This window comes from Lepisma saccharinum, chromosome 19 (genome assembly GCF_977018435.1).
Source record: "Lepisma saccharinum chromosome 19, izLepSacc3.1, whole genome shotgun sequence".
In the NCBI taxonomy this organism is placed as follows: Eukaryota; Metazoa; Arthropoda; class Insecta; order Zygentoma; family Lepismatidae; genus Lepisma; species Lepisma saccharinum.
This window is the reverse complement of record NC_139247.1, coordinates 68,564,251-68,592,137: the sequence shown is the minus strand read 5'-3', so window position 1 is coordinate 68,592,137 and position 27,887 is coordinate 68,564,251. Positions and strand designations below refer to the sequence as shown.

Genomic DNA, 27,887 nt, shown 5'->3' with positions numbered 1-27,887 from the left:
TCTCTTTTGTAACCTTTCGTTTCCTCTCACCTCTTTTCCTTACTGTAGACTCATCAGCGATGAAATACTAGAAAACCTATTTTTTTCTTTCAGAAAGAATTTTTTCATTTGCGATATAATAGTGATATTTTTAATAATTTTATACAATAATACTTGTTTATATTTCTTTCGCGTATTTTATAAGTATCTATTGTGCATGTGGCAACCCTGAAATTGAGCCTAACTCTGCACGCAACCCACCAACGGCTTGTGTAAATTGGGTTGCCTAGTTTAAAATGTCGTTGTCCTAAAACTTTTGAGAGACACTGTACATCTAGTCATAATGTCGTAAACAAAACATGTGCAAAGGAAACGGGGAAACGTATTGTTTTAATAATAGCTCTTAGGTTATAAATGTTTTAAAGTACGTCACAAAACTTAACATGATAATATTGGGCGTTGGACACAGTTTACTATTTCATTCACAAATTAAGCAAGTTAAAATGAATGAAAAACGAAAGTAAAGACATTCACACAAGACAAATATGTCATTTTTGACTCATTATAACAACTTAATTAATCGTTGAAATCCATGATCATAACCTTTGTGTCATTTTATGTTACTATGATGCGTGCTTGTTTCTTTCCGTATTCTGGTTTACTTGGTTGAAAAATTAACTTCATCCCTCAGCCAAGGAATGTAGTACTAAAAAGCAAACTTTAAGATAAACTGACTTAAATTGAATAATGTCTGCTATTGAACTAAATTCGAATGTAACGTCGTAAAATATTAAAAATGTGCTGTTCTTGGATAGGCTTGGAATATCTGAAATAATTATTTGTTAATTTTGAATTTATCATTCAATAGAATATTTTATTAAATTTAAGAATATGATATGTTCTTAACTATTTCTTTGAATGTTAATACTTGGGTGGTAAGATGATGGATGGTAATATAGGCATAATCGTAACTTGGCGGGAGCAAGGGGGCACTTGCTCCCCCCCAAAAAATATTCAGGTTTATTAAAGGTACTTTTGTTAATTCCTAGAATCTGAGGAACAAAGAAATAAGAGTATTTTTATGATTTATGAAATGTAAGACTTATTGCAAAATAGTCCTGGACGCTATTTTTATGGGATGCAAACTTTTCGATTCTGCAAGAAGTTAGGCTCGAAGTCCGATTCGACCCCCCCCCCTTTCCAAAGTTACGCCCATGGCTGAAATAACATTGCAAGAATACAAAGTACTAATAGTTTACTGTTTTCGTTTCACATCTGTTGACAACAATATTGAAGCTTACCTCACAAAAGATTTAAATTCACCAGATGAGTTAATACTTGGGCAGTAACGAAAGGTGAAATCTGTGTAGCAGTGAGATTATGATTAAAGCTATTAACGCTCCAAATGCAGCCCCGAAGACAAATCCTCTATCACTGTCGCTTTCCTCTTCATAAAGTAGAGGTCCATTGCTGAACTTCTGTACAGTTCTAATCTCCAATGCCCTTTTCTCGGCGGTGCGTTGGGTAGCATCTTTCTGCCGAACCTTCCACGTATTGCTTGCTCCCTTCTTGCGCGTTGTTTGAACTTCCTGCCTGGACTCGGATTTATCGTTATCAACCGGTACGCCGTCTACATTTGTGAACACCCTGTCGTCGTGAGGTGTAACTTCGGGAAACGTGATGAACCCTTTCGAACCTTTACGTAACATCTCAGTTTCTTCAAAATTAACCTGAAACACATTATGGTGTATTAAATTATTCTATTCTGACATCACGTTGCGTTCACTTGTTTCGTTTTTATTATTAAATGCCTTGTAAATATACTAATTTGGCAAATTGGCTTATTTATTTGTCGTCCTGATATGAGCAGAAAGCAAAGTGCAGCACTGTATCAGAAAAAATCAGGTTATCTCATTCAAACTTTCCCATTTAGTTATTTGCTGTTAAGAGCACCGATTTGAAGTGGAAAATATTAGCTGGGGAGTGATGGATCGAGCCTTGGGGTTATCTTGGTGGATGTTCTATGGTTTAACGTGGTGAAACAACTAAGGGGGGATTGTAAAAACGTTACTAGCTGAGGATGTACAGCAGGGTACGAAATCACTGCAGATTGGTGCAGGGGAAGGAGCAGACAGACAGAAGGCACTATATATATATATATATATATATATATATATATATATATATATATATATATATATATATATATATATCAATTATTAAGAAATTACATTATATTATAAAATATATAATATATGGACTGTCCTTCATTCAAAATTCGATTGCAAATTAAAGAAGTGACACGCGACACAAGGGTTTCAAAAGAGGGTTCAAGCGCCGAGCTACACAGTCTTCCAGAATGTTAAAAAAGGAATGCATTGCGCATGCGCGACCAAGGGAGCTTTCAGACCGAAGCTACAAGCGAAAAGCGACAAGATACATGAGTCACTTGGAGGGGAACCTCCAGAAATGAAAACAACGTTTCCTATCGAAGTGACATGACAAGCTGCACGTGTCGCTTGTCGCTCCAACTGGGACGTTTTCTCGATAATGTGCACCCTGTTGCTTGTCACTTCGGTGCAAAACCCTCTTTAGCCGCAAGGGTTTGAAAACTTACCAACAGACCAAAGCGGCACCACACAAGGAACTGAGAAAACATCCCAGCTAGTGACACACACCCTACAACCTGCACTCGAAGCATGTCGTGTCACTCCGGTGCGAAAGTTTGCATTTACTTCTGAAGGTTCGTTTCCAAGCGACACTTGCCAGTTGTCGCTTGTCTCGTCGGTCTGAAAGCTCAATAAGTGGATGTAACTCCTCGTACTTCTTGGAAAACGCACACTTTGTCTTGTACCCTTATAAAACTGAGGCAAGTTCCAGAAGATTAGCCGACCTCTGTGGCGGAGTGGTTAGCACAGCGCGCTAGAATACCAGGGTTTCCGGGTTCGAATCCCGGCCTGAACATGAGTGTTTTATTGTGAGTCACATCATATCTTCACTCATCCTCATCTTCGCGATTAGCCAAAAGAAGCAGAAAAGCAAAGTAAAATAAACCAAATGATTCAATCCAGCAGATTAATTTGAAGGCAGGTACGCAGCAGCCAGTGATATAAGTGAAAATGTGGCCTGGGGCTTTCGCCCCTTAAACAAAAAGCAACACATTTAAAAAAGTGACACAAAGTACAGTCACAGGCAATAAAAATTGGACACCTAGATCCTTAAATACCCGCTTCTATACATGGAATTATGCGTGTTGCCTAAATCCGCGGCGAAAGCCGAACTTATTATTGAAAAGTTTTCATTGAAGTTGACTTATCGCCTTAGAGTTAGACAACACACTCAACGCATTGCAGGAAAGCCGGTATTTCAGGATCTAGGTGACCCATTATTATTGCCGCTGACTGTACGTAAAATCAAGAGAATGGGAGAAAATGTTCTGAGACCATTGGTCTAGTATTTGTACTTACCCTTTTAGGGCTAACCTCGTCAACCAGCAACGAATAGGACTTTCTGGAAGCGACAGATCTCCTTGAAGGAACGGAAAGGAGAGACGATTGTTGATCCTTGGAATCCTGGTTCCCAGGACCTGCTCCTTCAGGACGCTCTGCCGTTCCTGAGGACACCCGAAGAAACGTTGGATCAGATGTGGTTCTCAATGTGGGTGACCGGGATATCTTGTTGCCTGATGGTTGTTTCGGCGGTAATCCCACGACTCTATCCTGTGAAGAAAAAGCATGTGTTGTGTTTCTAGTCGTTCGTAATTAAAGGGTTGTGCCTGATGTGGCTTGAGGTTGTAACGCCATTGCAGAATTTAACGTCACTGGTAACAATATTATAGATAAAATGCAACCGTAGATGTAGAATTTCAAACTCTACGACAAATACAAACACAATTGTGTTAGAAAACGTGAATTATCCGCTGTCATGTAGACGCAGTGGTAATTTGAGGCTGAGTGAGACCCAGAGCTGCTTTATGCGTGGAAAAGGCCGGAAAATTTCGACATTAGATCATCCACCTCGGGAATCAAACCCAGGTCAAACAGTCAGACGCCCTATCGACTAAACCACAGCGGTTGTGAGATATATACCGGGTGGTACAAAAGTCCCGGAACTGTCACATATCGTGAGAAATACACATGGAATCGGAAAACGAAAAATACGTGTTTAATAAGTGAAAGAAAGCTATTCAATGATATCACACTTGTTTCCCCACCCCCACCCCTGGGAATGTGGCGGGGGAGGCAACCGTGAACCTTTAAATGGAAATTCCATTTTGTATTGTTGAATCGGAAAGAGGACTTCATTCCGAGTCCAAAGCTATCAACCATCCTCCTAGCTCAATTAGGAACGGAGATATGGCGATTTTAAATTTTAAAAAAAGTGAAAATTTCATAAAACCCCCAAAAAATTCAAAGGGACGCTCTGCCCCTAATTGAGCTAGAGTGAATGCAATTGCAGATTCGGAATCTGCACGTCAAGACCTTTCAATAGAGTATATGGTAGACCCCCCTTTCCATATACTCTATTGATAGGTCCCCTGGGGCTGGGGAATCAAGTATGATATCATTGAATGGCTTTCTTTCACTTATTCAACACGTATTTTTTCGTTTTCCGATTCGATGTGTATTTCTCACGATATGTGACCGTTCCGGGACTTTTGGACCACCCGGTATGAGTAACAATCATTTATTTTGTCCACTCGGTTTGTTTTAAAAGTTCGAAGTTTATTTTAAATATACTTTGTGCAGAGATAGGCTAATCGGGATTTGATATACTGTTTAATGTGGGATCGGAAACGCTATGTGGTCAAGGGGTTTCGGGTTCCATACCCGGTGGAGCCATGTAGTGGTTCAGATCCCATTTTAAACTGTAGACCTAGTCGCGATAAGCCTTCTGTGCATAGAATAGACTCGAGAAAAAGATCGTCATGAAACTCTTGCAGACTAACGAAGTTCGGGCGTCTCACCACACAGTCAGTATAATCCTTTGAGCTATTTGTGTTAGTGATAACGTCTTCGCCTTGTAATCAAAGAGTCCCGGGTTTGATAGCTGGTGAAGGCATATTGCACAGTGGGTAGGATCTCACTTTAAACTATTGATCCACTCCCGATTAGCCTTTCTGTGCATAAAATGGACTTAAGAGAACAATTCAATCAATCAAAGCTATTTGTTGTTGCCTGTCTATGCATGTATGTTATGTCTTCGAATCAATTTCAGCTCATCACCATTCATGACCATCGTCGCGATGATGCAAAAGTGACAGAATGTAAAAACTACGGAAGTTAATTACCTCACGTACTGTTATACAGGGGTCCCTGTTCTTCGGAGCTATGAAAGGGGAAATGGTGTTGCAGAGTGCGGTGTAGCAGCTGAAGTCGAATTGTCTGCCTTGGTCTTTGTCGTTCCTGTCAACTGGAGAGGAGTTGTCCAGGTGGCTGGGATTTGGATCATCCCCTTGGTCTTCCTGGGTGTCAGGAGGATACAGACACGAATCACTGGGAGACAGGGATGACAATGAGAAGAAGTCCTTCGAGTCCTTGCTGGTTGAACTCAGGACCTTGTCAACTTGCTGGAGGAGGTCTTCTAGCGAGCAGCGCTGGAACTGGAGAAAGAAGGAATTAACTCAGGGATTACATGCTATAGATCTCTCTCTCTCTCTCTCTCTCTCTCTCTTTCTCTCATTGAAATTCTCTGTTTCAGCGTAATGGTAAAAATGTCCCCCTGTAATTTAACAGTCCAGGGATCGATACCTGTTGGAGGCACATAGTTGTTAGGATCTCGCTTTAAACTGTAGGTCCAGTCCCGATTAGCCTTCTTGTGCATAAAGTTAATTTAAAACTAAAAAAACTTTCTTTCCTCCTTTCTTCTTTACTTTCCAATTCTCTATCAATTTCTCCGTACTTTCTCATCTCCATCTTTCCCTCCCCATCCTTTCTCCTCTCTCTCCCCTCCCTTTCACACACAGAGATTGATTGATTTAGTTAATTTTACTTCGCTTTTGTGACACATTTTGCTAAATGCGAAGATAGGGATGAGTGATGATATGATGGAATTAATGAATGGACACTCACAAACACCCATGCACAGGCCGGGATTCGAACCCGGGACCTCTGGCGTCGTAGTGCGAAGTGCTAACCACTCCGCCACGGAGGTCGGCATATTATTGTCTTAATTATAATCATGATTTATTTCGTCAATAGTTGGTACTATCCCAGATGGAGAAACATACTTATTCTTGAACAGTCGGTATGTGAAACGCAAGAAGAAGGGACTCATCATAAGCGCTATATAAACTTAACTCCTTAGATGTTATGCAATAAGGTATACTTCAGTGAGATTTGAGTTGCCTGCCTGTAAGAGTGGAAAATGCCGTTTTTCACATTTTTTTATTGATTGATTTGATTCATTGTATATCACTTTTCTGCCACTTTGGCTAATCGTGAAGATGAAGATGAATGGTGATAAATTGAAATTGATGAAAAGACAATCACAAACACACATGCACAGAAACAACATAGGCTCCACAGAGGAACATACTGGCTACGATTCCAGACGCCAGAGCCTCGTTAGAATACAATAGTTCAGTGACGCATTTAATGCGTGGAGGAATTTGATACTTCGTGCCTTCACAAAGTGTCACCCTTTACGAAGTTCGTTTATCATGTTTAAATTGCAATCATGCTGCTGACTGTACGAACCAATTGTTAGACTAACGTCTTACGATGAGGATGCTACAATATTTTAACACTATTGGAAGCAGAACAGGGTAGTTTATACATATGCATATGCACATGCTTTCAAGTATATAAGCATCTGACTGTACAGTCAGCGGCAATAAAAATGCGACACCTAGCTCCTGAAACATTCCCTGCACGGTGTTATGTGTGTTGCCTAACTCTACGGCGGTGGCAGAATTTGCCATTGAAAATTTGCTATTAAAATCCACTAATTAGGAAACACACCAGGGAAACGAGTATTTCAGGATGTATGTGCCCCGTTTTTTTTACCGCTGACTGTACAAAGAAAAGCCATGTATAAGGTATGAACCTAACTTACCTCTGCTAATGAATTTGGAAAGGAACTAAGCGACGCAAGCTTCTTATCAGAAGTTCGGGGTTGAACATTCGAAGAACATAATTGCATGAACGGATCGTAATTTTCATTATTGGCCCCGGTGTCTAATGGACTTCCGGTGGTTTCGTTTTCGGATCCCATACTCTCCCCTGATTCTTCTAGTACAACAGGAAGCTCGTTTTCATCCTGGAATTAAAAGATGAGTTGGTAATCTCTATTTAATAATATATTCGTTGTGGAAAGTCGAAATGTGGAATTTGTTCATGCAATAGTGAAGAAAATGTGTTACAAAGAATTGAAAGAATGTGTTACAAAGAAAGAATTAGTCTCACACAGGCGATTATGAGTGGTGATTTTTTTTTTAATTTATTGAGATTGATTCGTTTGGTTTATTTTACTTCGCATTTCTGCAACTTTTGCCTATCACAAAGATGAGGATGAGTGATGATATGATGAAATTGTTTAAGGGACAAACACGAAGAACAGCCATACCAAAGCCGGGATTACAACACAGGATCCCTGGAAATATATGAAAAGACAACGAGAAAGGAAGGTATATGAAAAAAGGAGAAAGGAAATATGAAATCTGTCTCATTTCTTGCGTTCAGTATTTTAGTATTTAATGATGTCCGGGAGGAAGACTGGGATGGTACTTATAAAGGCCACCGACACTTCCCTCTTTCTCGTCATACTATGCTTATGTTTTCCACCACTGTTAACCTAACTGTATGTTTAACATACATGCATATAAAACCAGGACTTCCTTTTTCGAAAGATACCCTTCAGGGAAAACTAATAATATTATTGTAGGAAGATATCTATTTTGTAAGATACACATTAGATAAGCTTAAGTAATCTCTTTAGAATTGATTTGTACATATCTTTTTTAACAATACCATATCAACCTAATAATTTGTAAGTATTATTACCATGAGTATTATTGGAAACATTGAGGTGGAGGATACATATTGCACAGTGGTTCGGATCTCACTATAAAACTGTAGGTCCGGTTTCGATTAGACACTCTGAGCATTAAGTAAAATTAAAACACAAATTTTACCTTTCAGGAAATTTGTTAACTAGCAAAATACACTAGTAAATGTAACTCCGCACGTGGAATAATTGATTTACCTGAATGCAACACACTGGGTCTGTGATTGCTTGTGCTCCTGTAAATTTCTCCACGACTAGGGGACGGGTGTTCTTATACGCCAGGTCCTTGCTGTATGAACTGCTCTCTGGCCTGTTATCATCTTCAATTCTCTGAGGGAATTTGTTTCCCATAGCTCCGCGTCTATCCTCGCTTGTTTGTTTTGAATTTGCTTTCTGTTCCTCCTTCATGCATTTTGATAATATTTGCCTCTCAATAGGTTTCCTTCCATTCTGTGAATCGTCCTAGAAATAATTTTTCCGTTAGTAAATTATATTATAGTCAGACTTTAAATATTGTAAATAAGTCAGGAACCACTTTAACATAAACTGCAGTTAGTTTCACGGGCGTACCCAGGGGGGAGGTGAATAGAAAATTTTATTTAGGACGGGAGAACCAAATTTTCTCCAGGAGGGACAAACAACTCTTTCCCAAGGAGGGCAAGGAATCTTTCTTTTGTTTTTCTTATTTGATTAATTTTACTTCACTTTTCTGCCACTTTTGGCTATTCACACAGATGGGGATGAGTCATGATATGATGAAATTGATGAACAGTTACTCACAAAGAACATCCATGTTCAGGCCGAGAATCAAACCCCAGACCCCTGGCGTCGTAGCACAGTGAACTAACCTCGACGCAACGGAGGCTGGAGTAAAAACCAAAGTGATAAATGACACCTGACGTTTAAAACAAACGTTAAAAATGGGAATTATGATATACGGAGCATTCTCCGACATTCGCTACGAGACTCGGCGGCAAGCGGCCCGGAATCAGCGCTTGTCTTTCCCTGTGAACGGGTCCGCGACAGTCGCTAGAGTCGGCTATTAAAATTACAGTTTTCATATTGTGTACTAACCTTGACTACAGATGGTGTTGAAAATTATGTCCCTCTGCTGCAACACATTCCTGGCATCTCCGAAGGAGATTTGCATTTACACGTGCAAGTTCGTCTACTGTAATTCTCCCGATTTCTCGTACAATACTCTCTTTTAACTCACGGATGGTGTGCGGATTGTCTTTGTATACTTTATTTTTTAGATTTCCCCATTTTTCTTTCCACTTTTATTCAGAACTGACCCTGTTACTCTAAACTTTTTTACGAGGTTTAATATAGTGGTCCTATGTGTAACGGGAATCCTTTGTTGTAATGTAAACTTTTGTGGTGCCATATTAAGCCACAATCTTCAACACACGGACACAACACAACATCAGAGGGAGGATTATACTGGCGTCAGTCTGCAACGTCAACAGAAAGGCAAAGAGAGCGAAGGCAGGGAGAGCGAAAAAAAAAAAACAGAACTGTAGCGTGCGACTGTCGCGGACCCCGTTCACTGGGAAAGACAAGCGCTGACGCCGGCCCGCTTGCCGCCGAGTCTCGTAGCGAATGTCAGGGAATGCTCTGTATTAGCCCCGTCTAGTTCTCTGCACGATTTGACTCTCTCTGCACTCACGCGTCTAGTTGGTTACACTGTGCAACACCGACTCGTCTACTTCCTTGATTTGGTGTCAAGTAGTGTATTTTGTGTATGCACCGTTTGCACTACGTTCTGGAGCGGTGTAATGTGTGGTGTATGGTCACGTGGTGCGTGCTAACTAATCTAACATTTAGAGTTGAATCTTCTGAACTTGAACACCGCTATTCGTCTACTTGGTTGAACGTCATTTCCTTCCACCAGCCTGACACACCTACACTACACCTAGTGTCAAAAAGTGCAGCGAATTAGACGGGGCTATTTTGTTGTGGATCTCGCCCATCCCAATTGGTAGAACGCTAATATGTTGTATTCCGCTTTGCAATTCCAGCCCCCCCTGGAAAAAATGCTTGCGCTAGCTCAGAGTCGTATAACATAACAGCTTACCCTCGCTCTTGAGACAGCCAGATTTGAATTACTGTCCTCAGACACATTTTCATTGCTGTCCAATCGCCTCACGCGTGGTATGAATGGAAACGGGGCCACGTTTGCAAGCTCTGGTATGGAGTCATCGGGCGAAATGACTGGTGGAGTAGACACAATTCCCGAGGACGTGGACATGAGAAGATGGGAAGATGATCCGTTCTGGGAGTCATCCGATGACGACGAGGATTCCCTCCTTGTGGTCCAGTCATTGTCTCCAGAGGCGGACGCCAGGAGACCAGGCGGGGGTTCCGGTACCTGCAATCTGACCCTCGTGTCGGGTTGCAGGCTCATGGCAAGCTCTGAGATCGTCGACAGCCTGGTCTCCGGAGAGACGGGATGCTCACTCTGCGGCAAGAATGACGTTGCTGGCTCGTCTCGACCAGAAGACTTCCTAGGAGCGTTGGATGTCCCCAGATGCATTGGCGATCTCTTGGGAGCAGATCTTTCGTTCTCCTGGGCCAGCATCCTCAAGGCGGTAGCTTCTATGTCGACATTGGAGACCACAGGCTTCTCCGGGGCGACCACCAGAGGGGGCTGCTGCTCCAAAGGCATTGGCCAGCGGCGGCGAGCAGAGACTGGGGAGTGTATGTAAGACGTCAAAGCCATCGATTCCAAGGATGTTGGTCCTTCACAATCTTTGCGCTTCTCGCTTGTCTCCTCAACCCCTGTAGCCGAAATAGTTGACGTCATCGAATACACATCCTTTTTATGGGTCTCATTTTCATGCTCAATTGCATCCTGCAAGAAAGGATTTAAGCCATGTATCGATCTAATATCATCTAAATGCATACATTTGGTTAACTCATATCTATGAATTAACAGCGGAGAGATTAGCACAGCGCGCAACAACGACAGAAGTCCCGGTTCAAATCCCGGCCTGTGTGATCTTTGCGATGTGATGTAATTTGTTTTGTTATACTTCGCTTTTCTGCCCCCCTTTGGCTAACCGCGAAGATTAGGATGAGTGATGATATGATGAAATTGATGAAGGGACACTCGCAAATAACACCCATGCCCAGGCCAGGATTCCAACCCGAGACCCCCGGCGTCGGAGCGCGTTGTGATTACCATTACACCACGGAAGGCGGCATTGCGTGGTTTCTGCAGTGTCCCTTCATAAATTTCATCATATCATCACGCATTTTCATCGTCGCGATTAGCCAAAAGTGGCAGAGAAACGATGCTAAATAACAAAAATTTAAAAATTGAAATCTATTAATTAACATCAATAACTACAACATAAAGGCACTCTGGACCTTTGGCAGCCGCCAACCAAGCCGTTAAATTACATCTGATTAGAATTCCTTCTGGGGAATTCACGTGAATCGCCTTGTGTTTTTTTTCACTGTTGTCTAGATAATCGCAATAGTGTTCTGACTACGTAAGCCTATGTTCCGTCACAGATATCTATACGTAAAGATGGTGGAAACAGAATCCTGCTGCTAGGTACCCAGAACGATAAGTGGTCGGCTTTCGATATCCCACCGAAGTTCCCGGGTTCGAGTTCCGGCCTCGATATTGTCCGTTGCGAGTATCATTTCATCGATTTCAAATAATCATCACTCATCCTCATCATCGCGATGAGTCAAAAATGGCAGAAAAGTGGCGCTAAATAACAAACAATACAACTGTAAGGGAAGTGAAATGATAACATTATTATGAAAACAACTAATATATTTTCCCTCAATCATTGCAGGTGTAGGTTGTGATGGTACCTTTAAAGGGAACTGCCTCCTTGCTACCATTCGCCCTTGTATGTTCTCTATCTGGATTAACCCAATAGTGCATATAAGCCAACAAGACGCAACAACTATTTATTATGGTTGAGATTTCAATTAGGTGTAATTCAGGGGTGCTTCGGATCCCACTTTAAACTGTAGGTCCATTTCCGATTAGCCTATCGGTGCATAAAGTGGACTTGAAACACAAACTCAATCAATCACATAATTAGGTTCTCAAAGTTGTAAGGCAGGAACAAGATACACTCTACAACTTTATAAAAAAACGCTTTTTTTTTCCTTTGAGAAGATTTCTTTCGTCGCTTAACTTCTATTACTTCTGACTAAAGAAAGAAGGATTATGCGTACCTTTATTATATTTTTATTTGCAACTTTTCTTTACTTACATTGTCTATTGCACAGGACGACTGGCTGGAGATCTTCCTGACCTTATCTTCTTCTGTGGCGGAGGCGACGTTGCAGCCATCGCTGTGGTCCTCAGTAACGTCGCCTGTGGCTTGCGTGGCTTTACAATAAGAGTCTTCAATCTCACCAGTCGAAACCTCATCATAGTCTTCGTAGTTCAACACTGAAGGAGCAACGATACAACTCTCCTTCTCCGTAATATCCTTCTGAAAAAAACAGGAAAGAAGATAAGAGTACCATCCCAGTACTCGTCGTGAGCGATCGGGGAATACAACGGAAATACTTCAACCAAATTGGCATATTGCGGAGTTTTTTGAAGCTATATACTACCGAATACATGCACAGCACCTGCACAGTCAGGTGTTTATAAACAATTGTTGATAATATGGGTTATCAGATGACAAATATTGCATATTCTGTTTATTAACTTCCCCATTAACATAAACATTAGCTTCCTCACTGAGAAGAACCATTCATTCCAATGGAAGCGTCACACTGTAATTGTTGGAGACAGCCATTCATAATGCTCAACTGTTCGTGGATGTAGCTGATTAAAATCGTGTGGAATGGCACGTCAACTTCTCTCCCTAGACGTCAGTATGATCTTGATGCCATATTAACGCGTTAGAAGCATTTAATGCTTTTTTTCTGACACCTCAAAAAGGCGGAAATGGGTACCAGCATTTATTAATAACGTTTTACTGGTTAAAGATACGTCGTAGAAAACTTCACCATTGCATTTCTCGTGAAATTGTAGGCCGATTTGATATATCACATCGCCCCCTTCCCATTTAAAAAGTTTGAGTGAAATTCAATATGGCGGACGTCCGCTTGAAACACACCAATATGGTTCCCCTAGGCCTAACCTGATCATGACCACTTCTACCCAACCTAACTCCTTTACATTTTATAGGGGGTGTTAAGGGACTTTTGAATCACCCTGTATATTGGCTTATAGAGTAGACCGGGGCAAAAGTCCTAATTCGTAATAATAGTATGATAAAGAAACACAGTTGGCACCATTGTAACCTACCAGAGGACAGTGTCATGGCCGCCTTGTATTGACGCAGTTTGGAACAGAAGCAAATAAAATCAACTCAACTATGAGGTAAGATACGTTTTTCCTTGGTTGATGTAATATTACATAAGCATGGGAACATGTAGAAACATTATTTAACTTAATTAAAACAACTACTCCTGACTGTGACATATAAAAGACCATTAATTGTTTTCAATGCGTGCAACATGCTTCCCAACCTCATCGCTAGATGACACCACCAAACAGATTGTAGGAGTCAGACACTCGGGGGTAAGGTTTCCCATTCACTTACTGTCAGACACACAATCGAGCGACGAAGACGAAAAGTCTCCAACATCACAATCGTCACACCATGTTTTACCAAGGGAAATACGACCGCTTCCACAAGTTACAGAAAAAATAAACGAAGATGTGTAGGTAAAAAAATCTGAAACTAAATATATGTTTAGAGGCCGAAACCAAGTGTTAGGTAATAATCAAAATCTAATTATTGATAACAACTCGTTTGAACCAGTTTCCAAATTCAAATACTTAGGAGTAATATTAACAAATGAAAATTATATTAAAGAGGAAATAAAAAGTAGGTTTAATTCAGGAAATGCATGTTACTTCTCTCTTCATAAACTTTTGTCTTCTCGTTTAATATCTAAGAAACTAAAAGTTAAAATATATAAAACAGTAATTTTGCCTGTAGTATTATATGGATGTGAAACTTGAAAGAGGAACATAAATTGAGAGTATTTGAAAATAAGATCCTTAGGAAAATTTTTGGACCTAAAAGGGATGAGGAGACAGGTGAGTGGAGAAGGTTACATAATTTAAAACTACATAATTTGTATTCATGTCCAGATATTATTAGAATAATTAAATCAAGAAGACTTAGGTAGGCAGGCCATGTGGCACGAATGGGAGAGAAAAGAGGAGTTTACATGATTCTTGTTGGGAAACCTGATGGTAAGAGACCTGTAGGAAGGCCAAGACGAAGATGGAGGGACAACGTTGAGATGGACCTAAGGGAAATCGGTAGGGATGGAAAAGAGTATATAGAACTTGCTCAAGATAGGGACAGATGGAAGGCCTGTGTTGCTGCAGCCATGAACCTTCGGGTTTAAGAAGGCTAGGGAGTTAGTTAGTTAGTTAGTCACCATATAAATCTACTCTTGATAAACAAAAAAACCGAAAAGGAAAGCACGCAAAAAGCCAAGTCCGGTGAAAAACTACTTCGCAAAACGAACACAATAAAGGTAGTCAAAAAGGTCTCATCAGATGACTCGAATACATGTCCTGGTTGTGGTGAAGCATTTTCAGATCCCCCTGCTGTAGATTGAATCCAGTGTCATCGCGGTAGGGATTGGTGGCATGAGGGCAGCTCAGCATATATTAAGGTATTGGTGAATTCACATGTGACCATTGTTAGCCTAATTGAAGACTTGTAGGTCTGTTTAGACGTGGGGACATTTACCCCAGTGTGTTGGGGACTTTTTCCCCAGGCCTAGGGCAAAAATCCCAAAATGCAGTACTATGTTTTTTTACTTGTATTACATACACATTTTTTTATTTGTGTATAACTAACATTCCACTGTATTCTACTAACTCCAGTTTATCTCAGTCAATAAAAGTTTGATTAGAAAGGTTTCACACATTTTGTCAAAAATTCAAAATCCCTTAGGGGATGGCTTTTTCCCCGATCTACTCTATTTACTGAGAATGATATCCACTGTACCGCGATTGTATAACAATTGCTGTTTTACCAGGAGAACCTTACCTTATAAACTGATGCGGACTGTTGTAATATTTTCTCAGACGAAACTATCGCTAAACTTTTCTCTTTGGAAAGTCTTAAATCCAAAGAAGAAGTTTTATAGAGTTGCTTGGCAGCTGCGAAACACGTCTTCTGCTTCCACTCCGACCACAGTTTGGCGGCAAGGAGCGTCTGCTTCCTCCACCTTTCCCAGTTCTCCATCTGACCGGACTTCAAGTCTTCCTTTGCAACCCCTACAGAGGCCCCTATCCAGGCCGCCCAGAGATGAGCTGCTTCGACAGTGCTCTCCATCCACGACGCCCACTCTTTCATCGAGGAGAAGGCCGTCAGCAGATCATTGTCTTCTTTAGAGGCTTCAATCTCCTTGTTAGACGCTACTATATCTGTACAGTCCCCTTTGGAGACGAGCGACACCCTGTCAGACTCTATCCTTTCTTCCTTTGGAGACTTTTCTCTTGACGATTCTTCAAGCCAGGAACGTATATAGTCCCAATGGTAGCGATTCTCTTTTCGTTCCCTTTCATCGTCCACCAATGGCTCCTTAGTATTTGTTCTAGACAAGGGTTCATCTTCGGTCTGTACTTCCTCATCTACTGAATATGCGGGCTGCACTGGTGTACTTAACTCTTTTCTCTTTTCTTCAGTGGCATTGCTGGCGTTTTGTACACACTTATCAGGTTCTTCATTTTGCTTAACTAATTTATTTTCTATGATAACTGTATTGTTTCTTGCTGATGTGAACTCCCCTTTTCCTTGATTTCCTTTGTTGCCTTTTGTCCTGTTCTTTTCGTCCCGCACTCTTTTCACACCTTGATGATTGGTTGACTCCCTTTGCTTCCCTTCTGACGATGCTGGATTTTTACTCAGTTGTGGATCCAATTTACTTTTAGGTGCGGTGTCCTTCTTTGGTTTTACCTGCTTCTCCTTTCTACTGGGACAGGGTACCGCGTCCTTAGCGGGTTTCACACTAGCATCCGTTGCTAACGTGACAGCCGTGTTATCCAAATTTTCCTTATTTTCCTGAGCCGATTCTTTCTTAGAATTGTTGCTAGAACTTGATGGAACTTTACTTGGAATATCTGTCTTGCCTACAGTTTTATCATCAGCAGCATCATTTGCTTTCCTCGCAGGTGAATGGTATTTTCCAGGTTTCTTTCGGTTCACCACATAGACTATTTTCTTCTGAGTAACTTTCTCTTCATGCTCATCAAATGCCTTTTCAGCAGCAGCAGACAATTTTTCCAATTTTTCTATTTTCTCTTGCATTTTCTTCAACTTCTCCTCCAGCGATTGGTTCTCGTTCACCAGCTTGCTATTTCTACTTGACGTATCATCTTGAACAGGTCTTGAATGTTTCTTTTCAGCTAATTTATTGCTAACAACTTTACTTTTTTCTTTAGTGTCAATTCCCTTATTCGGACTTCTTCTTTCTTTTTCTATTTTGTCATCTTTAGGTCCCCTCCCAGTATCTGCCTTTGTTGCTTCCTGTCGGTTATTCTGTCCAAGTTTCATATCGGTGAAATCTTTTATCATCCTTCCTTTTGAATCATATTTTATCTTTGTTGATATCTTTCGCAGGATCTCGCTACCATCCAGAAGCACTTCCGGTTCGTCTTTAATGAAACCTTCAAAAATCTGCTGAAGAGGTGACTGTTCGAGTTTTTTTATCAACTCCAACATAAATTCCACTTTCTCTGAATCCTCGTTATTTTTGTTTCCGTAAAATACCTGGTTCTGGATTATCGAACCTTCCAATCCCTTGACACTGCGATCAATCTTAAATTGTTTAATATGTATTCCATCTAGGGTTACCACTCTTCTCTCGGCCTCAATTGCAATTCCCTCTAACCAATAGGCTATCTTCACCGATACGCATGTTATGATTTGCTCGACTGATTCCATTTGCAAGTCGTCAGCAGTAGTGATGTATTCGCTGAACATCAGAGACAGCTTGTTGGCCATGTACGATGCCATATTCTCCATACGGTTAGACAACTTAAGCTTCGGACAGTTGTCGATCAACTTCATCAAGTTAGAAAAGAACACGTCACCTACTTCGTACGCCCACTGTTGGGTAGCCACCTTTGTGCTTTGCCTTCCGGGTTGATCCTTATCACGTGACTGCTTGCAAAGTCGCTCTAGGGAATTCAATCGAACCACCCTTCCCAGTTCCTTGTCGAAGCCGGAACTCTCGACCTTGCACAGTACACTTTCGATCCAGTTCACGAACTTGTTGGCGACAAACACGAAAAGATGTTCTCTGCCGTATCGATATTTTAAAATATCCGTACTGTCCATTTGTTTCGTCAGTCTTTCAAGTATAACGTCCGCCATTCTTCTCAATCGACTATCGTGTTTTATGAAGGACCTGACGTCGAAAAATGTTACAAGTTTCAGAATGATGATGATCACGCGTCGAATTAGATCCGGCATAGGGTTGCTTGCGGATTGTGGTTTCCTTGTGCGCCTAGCTGACGGCGGTGGTGAGGTTGGCTTTTTTGCAGATGAAGACTGAAGAGACGTTGCAGAAGCAACGTTCGTCGTCGAACTGTCCAGCTGCTTATTCGACGATTCTCTCTTCCTGGAATTAATTATGAACACGTTAGCCGTGGTAGCGTGACCACGAACTGAACTCATACTGACGTACATAGAATGCTTTATTTATAAGAGACAAGTGTCTACCATCACCGCATCGAGCTTTTACATCGTGGTCAACGCGAGTCATTTGTTAATCAAGATGGTGGACAAGCCAGTGAGTCAAGGGGGTCTTCTTCTCCGCACACCAGTTTTGCTACCTTGTGTTCTGACGTCAGACGAGGAATGCTTACGAGGTTAGGTTAGGTTCCATTAGCATAAATACAAATTATTATTTAAGCTAAGAGAACTAAACATAGCTAGCCTAACCTAACAGCGTAGGCACTTAGCCTAAAATTAAAAAGCTTTCTCCCGTGACGTCAGAACACAAGGTTGCTCAAGTGTTGTGCGATAAGTGAGACCCGAGTTAAGGGCCCCTGAAGGATTTTTCTTTTGGGGGGAAGGGAGCAGTGCTCAAAGTGGAGGCCGTGAGGTGATGCTATCTCCCACTTAAGAAAACTGCCGTAAAGCATCCTCCACTAGGATAAATTGCATAGGCATACCTCCATCCACTGCAATTTCTCCATGTTGATCCATACAAGCCTCCTCCACCTTTCCCAAATTGAGCTAAATAACACCTATCCCCCAGCTAGGAACTTCCAATTCGAGCACTGCAGGGCAGATTAAGATTTCACATCTTTACCATCAGTCATAAAAACTCATGTTTCACCTTTTAATAGTATTATTGTGTTAGAAATCATAAAATTGGTTGAATTGAAAATACTGCGGCGTTGTTGTCAAGTTCAGACTTGGGTGCACTATTTAAATAGAAACTGTATTCGACTTGCTTCCTTTCCACAAACATCTATCATTTTGTTGATGAACAGTTCTTTGTCTTTCTGTGCTTTTTCACGATGCACAGATATCAGAGTCAACTTAAACTGCTGTCTTTCATGACACAACTTGTCCATGTTTTTACGCTACAATTTGCCATTCGAATTTTATGAACCAGATTCAGATTTATCCTTGCTGTGAGTGCCAACGTGGAACGGCATTTTATAATGCCATATCTCTTGAATGAAGGCGTAAAACCGAGTGAAAGTCACAGAAGAATTCAGAACTCTTACCCGCACCAAAACAATTCTCACACAATAAGAAAAATGTAACAGAAACGCAGCCATACTACGTTGCCTCTGACTGCAGTTAATGTGGATTTCAACACTAAGGGACTAACCGTCTTTAGGCTGCCCCATGTCCTATTCAGGATCATTATCCGGAAGAAGCGAAGGTACATTACGGTAAATTCTGAATGAAATTGGAGGTTGAGGGGGTGCAGACACTTTCTTTTATAGCGTATGTTCAAATAATGCGACTATTAATCTTATCTTGTAAAATGGAACCACAATTTGTCTTAAAACTCTGCCTATAGTTAAATTTTCGTGTAGTGGTCTAATGTCATCCAAACCAATGATGCGCTTAATGTATTGGACCAACACATTTAGAGAAGACTGAACTCCGTTTAAATTACCATATTGACCAATTTTGTCACCCACCCTTCAGAGTGTTAACGCCGATTTCAATAAAACGTCTAAGAATAGAATAAGAAATACAAAAAAAGAAGACAACGTTAATAATTATACATAAATCGTATGTCCGAAACATTAATGACATTTGTAAAATTTTATCATTATAAAGCACAGATATGTTAAACTAGATTGGCTCTAGACAAGTGCCATCGTTAAGTTCTTATTCGTTTCAGAAAAATAATTATTTTGTATTGTGCATAAAAAGAAATAACATGTACAAAAGACTGCAATACTGTGTTCAACTTAACGGATCAAGTATCTAACACGTTGTGTACTTGAGTTGCAACTAACATTTTATTTACACTCGAGTACATACCGCTTAAATCAAAATCCATACCTATTCTGCGAATCTTTGTCGATATCCATCAACGAATTCAAATGATTGATAACTTTGTGGTTCAAAACATAACCGTATCTCTCTTTGGTGAACTGCAAGTGGCTGGAAGAAAATATACAGCACTAATATAATTAATTCTGAATAACTTGAATAAATATTATATATATATATATATATATATATATATATATATATATATATATATATATATTTGGCTATACTAGGCCACCAAACTTTAAAAATTTATTAGATTTATTTTCCAAAGTGCCATAAAGTAGATGCAAGTGTCTTTCAATGATAAAATAGGAGGTTTTTAGGAAAATACTTCCTATATTGTTGTCTTTCTCTTCAGGTGAATCTATATGCATTTTCCTCACTTTAATTTTGTTTTTGCTTCTTAAAGCCGTACCAAATCTGTTCACCAATGTCAAGAATGTACCAGATTAATTCAACAATGCATGTGCAGGTGTACGAGATATTATTTCATTTACTTGTTATGTGTATCCCTCGTTATACTTACACATGATAAATACTAGATTATTGAATTGCATATTCTAAAATGCAGCCGTCTCAGTACTCGAGCACGTAAAGGGTCGAATTTCGATTTGATCACCCAAGTTCACACGTTTCAGTCCTGGGAAGGACATGGTACTCTTTGCAGCTGTCTCTTCATCAATTTAATCTAATCATCACTTATCGGCATCGTAGCCGACCTATTTGGCGAAGTATCTCAGTTCTCTACGACGCAAAAGTTCCCGGGTTCGAATCCCAGCCTAGACATGGCTGTTCTTTGTGTGTGTCCATTCTTCATATCGTCATTCATCCTCATCTTTGTGATTAGCGAAAAGTAACAGAAAAGCGAAGTAATATAAACCAAGTCAATCAATGATCCTCATCGTCGCGATTAGTCAAAGTGGAATAAAAAAGCCTAAAATAAAAATTCAAATACAATTACAAATATCTCTAAAATGTGGTTACAGTTTGGAGGATATGTCGAATAGAACGAACAGACTAATGGACGAGTTGAAATTTGTCGCATTCTATAAATGTATCTGTCAATAGCGGAAATAACCCAAACTAACCCCCCCCCCATCCCTTCATTCAGGTACATGTAAAAATTACATTACGTCAACATTTAGTTTATCATTTCCTAGCCCAATGTGGTATTTTCCACACTTGCAATGGAACCAGCAAGGTAGAAACGATGTATTTACAGCAACTTAGATATTATAGAACATAAGAAATAAAGTTTTTGCACGCAACTCTATACAGTGTTACTTATTATTACCGAGATTTTCCGCTGTTATTTACCCTCTCTTATGAATCTCTGCTGGTTTTGCCTAATTTAACATGGCGAACGGAAGTCCAATTTGCCTGAACCGGAACTTGCTTCAGAATCACTAGAATCTCAATGTCAATAACAATGCTATGCTATACAATTTTGAAAGTTCCGTTAGAGAAATAAATGGCTACATGTATTATAAATGTTGTAAAAGTTTTGTGTTGTGTTAATGTTCCGTACAAATACATTCTTCCATACATACATTTATCCTTACCGTTTCGTTGGTTTTGAAAGAAAAGAAAGCCTTTCTTCAGTAAGCCCTCGGGGTTTCTGTTGAAGCGACTGAGTCGAAGGACTATTAAGCTCTCTGTAAAGAAAATTACTGTAATTAAATGCAGTTCATAACAAGTGAAAGTCTTAAAATGATAAGTTAAAAATCTGACTGCTTGGTTATCTTCTTATACCCAAAACGCATGGATCTAACCATGATCTAAAACATTAGTGCTTTTTTCCAATTGAAAATAGGAAGTAACATGTTTCTTCATTGTTACAATTTTCACAGCAATCGTGTGTGAAAAACTAACGAATCTCACTTTAAATTATAGGACTAGTTTGACTAGAGCAACTGGACATTAAGTGTAACTACAACAAACTTTGACACACAACGTTTTGAATTATGTATATTTATTTAAAATGAAAACGAGAAAATATCACTGTATACAAATTAGTATTATTTAAAACGGTAGTCGTCAATTGCAACCGTATTTATGTATGAACGACTGTAATATTCAACAAAACCATACCGGACTAACTCCCTTCGGAACAGCGAGTACAAGTTGAATGGTAAAAACGAACACTGGAACTTATACAATGAGGAAAACTACTAGTCACAAGAAATAATAGCCTATGATACACAATAGATTAATATATTTTTGCACTAAACAAATATAGAAGTATTGAAGTCGGCTTTCGCAGTACTTTAACATAAAAATACTTGATTATGAAGGAACGTCCGAGGCACGGAATTCAACACAGCGGCTTCTTCTCTGTCCAGCAATCTATGATCCGGTGTTGCCAGGTCCTAGTTGAAACAATTCTCTGATATACATTTACAATATTACCAACAGTCAATGTTTCAGTTACATTCACAGTGGCAGTGGAAACATTACAAATAATTACTATTGTTCAATGTACATTCACTTACTGTACTGTTTTTCTTATGAAACAAAATAGAATGGGTAACTATTGCCAACAACACTGTCACAAGTTCTGAATTGGGGTTAGTCACTTCAGCACAGCAAAAAAAGCATAATGAAGCAGTGTTGCATGTTAGTTTGATAAGAAAAAAACACATTAAGTATTTCGGGCTTTAGCGAGCCGCTAAATAAAGACGCGAGGTCGCAGGTTGAAGGCCACTGATTTAAAAGATTACACCAATCAAAATAATTCCTTTGTCATACCTATTTTCCACAGAGTTGTAGAATTCAGCACCACCTGATCTGTTCCTCGGCCTTTTGCAAGTCTCGCAAGCCCAGCTGCGATTCCCTTGGAGGGGCGTCCTTGGAGATTGGTCCCTTGTCTCGCGAAGGGGTGAGGCGCCTCTCCTCCCTACTGGCGAAGACGGACGTCTGTTAATGTTGGAGGAACCGTCATTGGTCTGCCGACTGAGCGCGGTTCCACTCATATTGCCATTGCTGAAGCTCATGGTCACGTCATAATTTTATTACGTAGCACAAAACATGACCACCTGAGGGAACAATAATAATAGTTTATTTTAAGTGCTGAGCACAGTATACAACCTAATACAGCACTAAGTCTAGTAAAATAATACAACATTACACGGATGTACGATGTAACATAATATATTGAGAATAACATTCTTCTACTGTACCTCTAATAATTAAATAATACTAAGCACATCAATGGCCAGACAAACATTCACGTCCAATTTCTACAATGCATAATATGTATACCATCATTTTAATTCTTTATTAGTGTTTTTGTTAATTCACTACCACTCTTACTAGTTTACAGAAATAAAGGAATAATAATAATAATAATAATAATAATAATAATAATAAATTTCATATGATGTAATTGTGGCTCAAGGGCCTCCCCTATGGCGTACTGGTAGCGTCGTCGCCTTGTAACCAAGGGGTCCCGGGTTCGATACCTGGTGGAGGCCCATGGTGGTTCGGATCCCACTATAAACTGTAGGTCCAGTTCCGATTAATCTTACTGTGCATAAAGTGGGCTTAAAACACCAGCTCAATAAATTGTGGCTCAATTTGCGATTTGACAGAATACGCATTTGCATCTTTGAATGTATTTCACTAATTAATAGCGTTGCCACTGGAGATCCACTATTAGAATAATTTGCCCGGACTATAGTTTATGTTTTCTGGTCCTCCGAGTGTGTTGGGAAAGCATATTGCTTGACCGGAAATAAGATCTGGATAGAATTTTATTTTTAATTTCTCAAAATACCCCCTCCTCCTCCCAGAGAAGCAAGTTTGCATATTATGCTAGTTTTTCCCATTATGCAAACACAGGGTGCTAGGTACCAACAAAGCTCAAATTGTGCAAGGTTTAGTATTAATTATCCTAGGGTTGACATCGCTGACGGCAATCCACTGTCCACGTAGTTCGTACTTTAGGCGTAGATGTCACTTGTCTCCTCTTTCTTGTTGCGTCCTCGTACGCCAGCTATCGGAATTAGTACCACACTGTCTGGAAGATGTGAACCACAACGTTGTATCCCAAATTACAAATACTTATACGTACGATTTACTTCAACATGTTTCTTGCTGCAGAATTCATAAAAATCGAATGATTAAACATCGAAGCGAGACACATGTGCAAAGTAATACGTATATATTTCCCTGGATAAGGATATTTACTATATGGTCATTCCAGCGTTAAGTCTGTGACATTTTACACACAAAATGTAAGGTTCTAGACAAGAGACTGGATTAAAATATTCATAATTTATTGATTTCATAGAATTATGAAGTACTTTATGGTGTCTGCTAACAAATGAGAAAGACTTAAGTATGACGGCATAGGCTAGATGCATGAACAGCATTAACAAAAGTGCGTTACGTGTGCGACACTTTAAAAATGTAACGAATTTTTACTTCGTTTGTGTATTAAGGTTACAGATGCTGGTAACTTTTGTTGGTGAAATGTGCAAGTTATATGCATTCACAAACATGTAAACCTTAATGCAATTAAAAACAATAATAATGTTTATATTAATTTATTTTGTAATTAACATGGAGCAGGACCACTTTTCGTGGAATGGCCTTATACAGGGTGTCCAGAAAACAAGTAGATCTAATTATTTTCGTGTTTCAACCAACTTAGGATTTTCATTCCTTTTTCTTTGTTTACAGCGTGATTTTCAGGCACATTGTTGACCATTGCCGTTGTAACATGGCGTCTACATTGGGTTCCCTACGATGAGCTGCAACGACGGTTTCAGCGGAAATTTCGTAATTAATGTTTCATGTAATTATACGTATATTACACACACACATTTGATTTCATTGATTGAATTGATGTTTCAAGTCCACTTTATGCACAGATAGGCTAATCGCGACTGGACCTACAGTTTAAAGTGGGATACGTAACAGGTAACACTGTGCAATGTGTCTCCACTGCGTAACGAATCTGGAACCCCTTGATGACAAGGCGGAGACTTTACCACTACGCCATCGGGGAGGCTTAAAGCATTAGAAACCAGTGGCTTAGCATATATGCACTATTATGACATTTTCATTGGTATAGAATTATAAAGTGTACTAAGTTCTATGGCACTAAGGAGCATATATTCTGGGTTAGTTAGACTATATACCTAAGAAGCCTGAAGGCCAGATATTAAGATACATAAGAGAAATTGATTAAAATGTGCAATAAAATGATGCTTCAGGAGTTAGCAATTTGTCCAAATTATCATATTCAACAGCTAGTATTCCGTATTATTTTCACCAAGTAACATCTTCAATAATCCTATTTTCATATTGCCTCAGCATACACCACTGACATACGTATATATTTGTACGTTTAATCAAGTATCGAAGTAGTCAAATTATCAACTTAAGCCACATGTTTATTGACATAAGATAATAGGTAACATCACACATTGGAACATGTAGGCCTCCCCGATGGGGCAGTGGTAGCGTCGTTGCCTTGTAATCAAGGGGTCCCAGGTTCGATACCCGGTGGAGGTACAAGTGGTTCGGATCCCACTTTAAACTGTAGGTCCAGTCCCGATAAGCCTTACTGTGCATAAAGTGGACTTAAAACACCAAATCAACCAACAAACCAACATTGGAACATGGCTCTAAAGCATGTGGGAAATGTGGAGATAGACCTCACACATTCAGAACCTCGGACATTTGTGGATGAGATGTGATCAGCACCACGCTCTGGCCGCCTTTAATTCCGCAGTTTTATCACCAGATATGAATTTATAAAGGCTCTGAAGGTGTCCAGGATGGCGTGATGGTAATGTGGTCGCCTTGTGAACAATGTTTTCCGGTTTCGATACCCTAGTTCCGATCCCACTTTAAATTGAAAGTCCTGTCCCGATTCGCCTGTCTGTGCATAAAGTAATCATTATGGATGTCGGCGATAGTGAAGATGATATGATCCCCTTTCTGCCGCCTGTTAAGGAATGGCTGCTAGTACTCGTCTCTGTCAGTACTGATACTCATTGTTACTCTTTGCAGGACAGACAAACACAAGCATCCACGTCTTATCCAGGATTCGAACTCGGAGCCACTGGAGTCATATTGCACTGTGCTAACCACTCAGATGGGCTTGTTTGTCCTGTATTATTCCTCCGCTTGTAGCATCACCACCAACTGATTTACCTTGTCGACGATTGATTTATTGATTGATTTGCTTCATTTCTTCTTGTGCCACTTTTGGCTAATTTGCGAAGATGGGGATGAGTGATGATATGATGAAATTGATGTATAGACACTCATAAACATCCATGTCTAGGTCAGGATTTGAAACCCGGGACTCCTGGCGACGTAACCACTCCGCCGACCCTTGTCGACGAGATCTAGCTGATGGTGTGTACAAGGTCTCATAAAATAGGAGGTTGTAATTTCCTGCAGATGTGAGTTTGAGGCCCAAATAGATACAAGTCCGTGTTATGTGGTTTTCTAAAACGTTTAAAAATGCAAAAGCTATTGATATAGTAGATGCCAAGCCAAATACCTCCCGTTGATTGTTACAGAGCACTATTATAAACTCATAACTAAAGGATAATTAGACTGTAACTGCAACTTGTTAAACATGCTCTGATACTGTAAAAAATCATACTTTATTTACTACCTACAAGAAAATCAGAGGAGACGCAAATAAAAGAAAATCTAGTACCGAGTCCGACGCTACAGGGAATAATTCCCTATACATGCTTGTATTACTTACGGTGCAGACAACACCAATGGCCTATATGGATTTATTCATTACTTCAAATTTACATTTTCGACAAATTGTATTGTTGACATTACTTTTGCATTTTAAAGCACTGTTTCCAGGAAAGAAATTAACAATGCTTTGTTTCTTTCATTGTTGATTTTCCATGAGATTAGCTGAAAGCAATTGGTTACTGTAGTTTTAAAAATTTTGCCTCTCATAATGATTGGATACACCCTGGTCCACCAATGTTCTAGCTGCAAAATACTGTTGCATTTAAGACATTTTTTTTATATATTCGTATAAAAATATTTATTGGTTGTGGACAAAATCCATGCACCAGTTAACAATTTATCAATTGGTATTATATACGAGGGGTAGTCATAAAGTTTAAATTATCACCTCGAAAAAATAAAGTTATGTAATGAATTTTTTGTATGTTTGCAGGTACATGTCTGCAGTCCTGGTACACATTGAAATCTCCGCGCCACAGTACCGTAGCACGCCGCTAGAGGAGCCAAAACAAAATGGCGCAGCCCATTGATAAAGTGGAGTATCGTGCGGTAATTCGTTTTCTGCATTTAAAGGGGAACAACGCTGCAACAATCCATGCTGAGTTGGTGGAAGTGTACGGCTGCAATGCACCATCATATGACACAGTGGTTAGGTGGCGCAGATGCTTCTAGTGTGGTCAAACAAGTCTGAATGACGAAGAACGAAGTGGCAGACCATCTCTCTGTGAAGAACCGGGAATCGCAAGAGAAGTGGAGGCCCTGGTGCTGGAAGACCGGCGTATCACAATCGAGGCGATAGTGGAAAAAGTTAAAATTAGTCATGGATCAGTTTTCAACATCTTGCACGACATTTTGAACATGACAAAGGTCGCCCCCCGCTGGGTCCCGGGACTGCTTACACCCATTCAAAAAGCACGCCGAACCGAGGCAGTAGCGGAAATGTTGCAGCTGTGTCAGGCCAATCCAGATGACTTCTTTAGCCACCTAATCTCCATGGACGAGTGCTGGGTGTATCACTATGACCCCGAGACAAAGGAGCAAAGCAAGCAATGGAAACATGTGGATTCACCACCGCCGAAAAAGGCGAAGACCCAACCATCATCGGGCAAGGTGATGCTGAGTGTTTATTGGGACTGCCATGGTGTGGTGCTAACAGATTATGCTCGTAAGGGGCAAACCATCACAGGAGCATACTACCGAAATCTCCTGACGAGGTTACGGGAGGCTGTCAAGACGAAGCGTCGCGGGAAGCTGTCCAAGGGGTCTTTTTGCTCCACGACAACGCCCCAGCTAATTCTGCACAGGACACAGTCACACATGCTGCTTCTTTGGGCTATCAAATTTTGCCTCACCCCTCGTATTCACCTGACATGGCACCCAGTGACTTCTTCCTCTTTCCTCGGATGAAGAAACCATTGCGTGGCAGGCATTTCCAGAATGACGACGAGGTGATTTTGGAGGTGGAACGTTTCCAGAACAGCCAAAATGCAGACTTCTACAACCAAGGTCTCTGCCAAGTCACCCATCATTGGGAAAAATGCGTCGCATTGAAGGGTGAATATGTAGAGAAGGACTAACACCATCACCAAGTTTCATGGTCGCAGCTTGATTTTT

The 27,887-nt window shown here is 40.2% G+C and overlaps 1 protein-coding gene across 1 annotated transcript; it reads right to left on the bottom strand.

Annotated features, from left to right (window-relative positions):
- Positions 1-1,251: 1,251 nt before the first annotated feature.
- LOC146003050 (uncharacterized) lies at positions 1,252-26,361 on the bottom strand. Its single transcript, XM_083141213.1, has 12 exons — positions 26,272-26,361; positions 22,287-22,573; positions 21,101-21,193; positions 19,545-19,646; positions 15,051-17,628; positions 12,228-12,452; positions 10,064-10,840; positions 8,185-8,448; positions 7,036-7,239; positions 5,270-5,581; positions 3,447-3,698; positions 1,252-1,709 (listed from the first exon to the last, which is right to left on the bottom strand). Exons 2-12 carry the CDS (start codon positions 22,529-22,531, stop codon positions 1,311-1,313), a joined length of 5,451 nt encoding a protein of 1,816 aa, XP_082997339.1. The 5' UTR covers positions 22,532-22,573; positions 26,272-26,361; the 3' UTR covers positions 1,252-1,310.
- Between the last annotated feature and the right edge of the window lie 1,526 nt (positions 26,362-27,887).

What these genes read in the sequence shown, in the direction of transcription:
- LOC146003050 (XM_083141213.1), bottom strand. Translation starts at nt 22,531, where the DNA reads ATGAGCTTCAGCAATGGCAATATGAGTGGAACCGCGCTCAGTCGGCAG. An exon ending in ACCCAGTGTGTTGCATTCAG is followed by an intron (nt 7,240 to 8,184) that starts GTAAATCAATTA and finishes TTTTAATTCCAG; the next exon opens with GATGAAAACGAGCTTCCTGT. An exon ending in TTCCAAATTCATTAGCAGAG is followed by an intron (nt 5,582 to 7,035) that starts GTAAGTTAGGTT and finishes TTCTTTCTCCAG; the next exon opens with TTCCAGCGCTGCTCGCTAGA.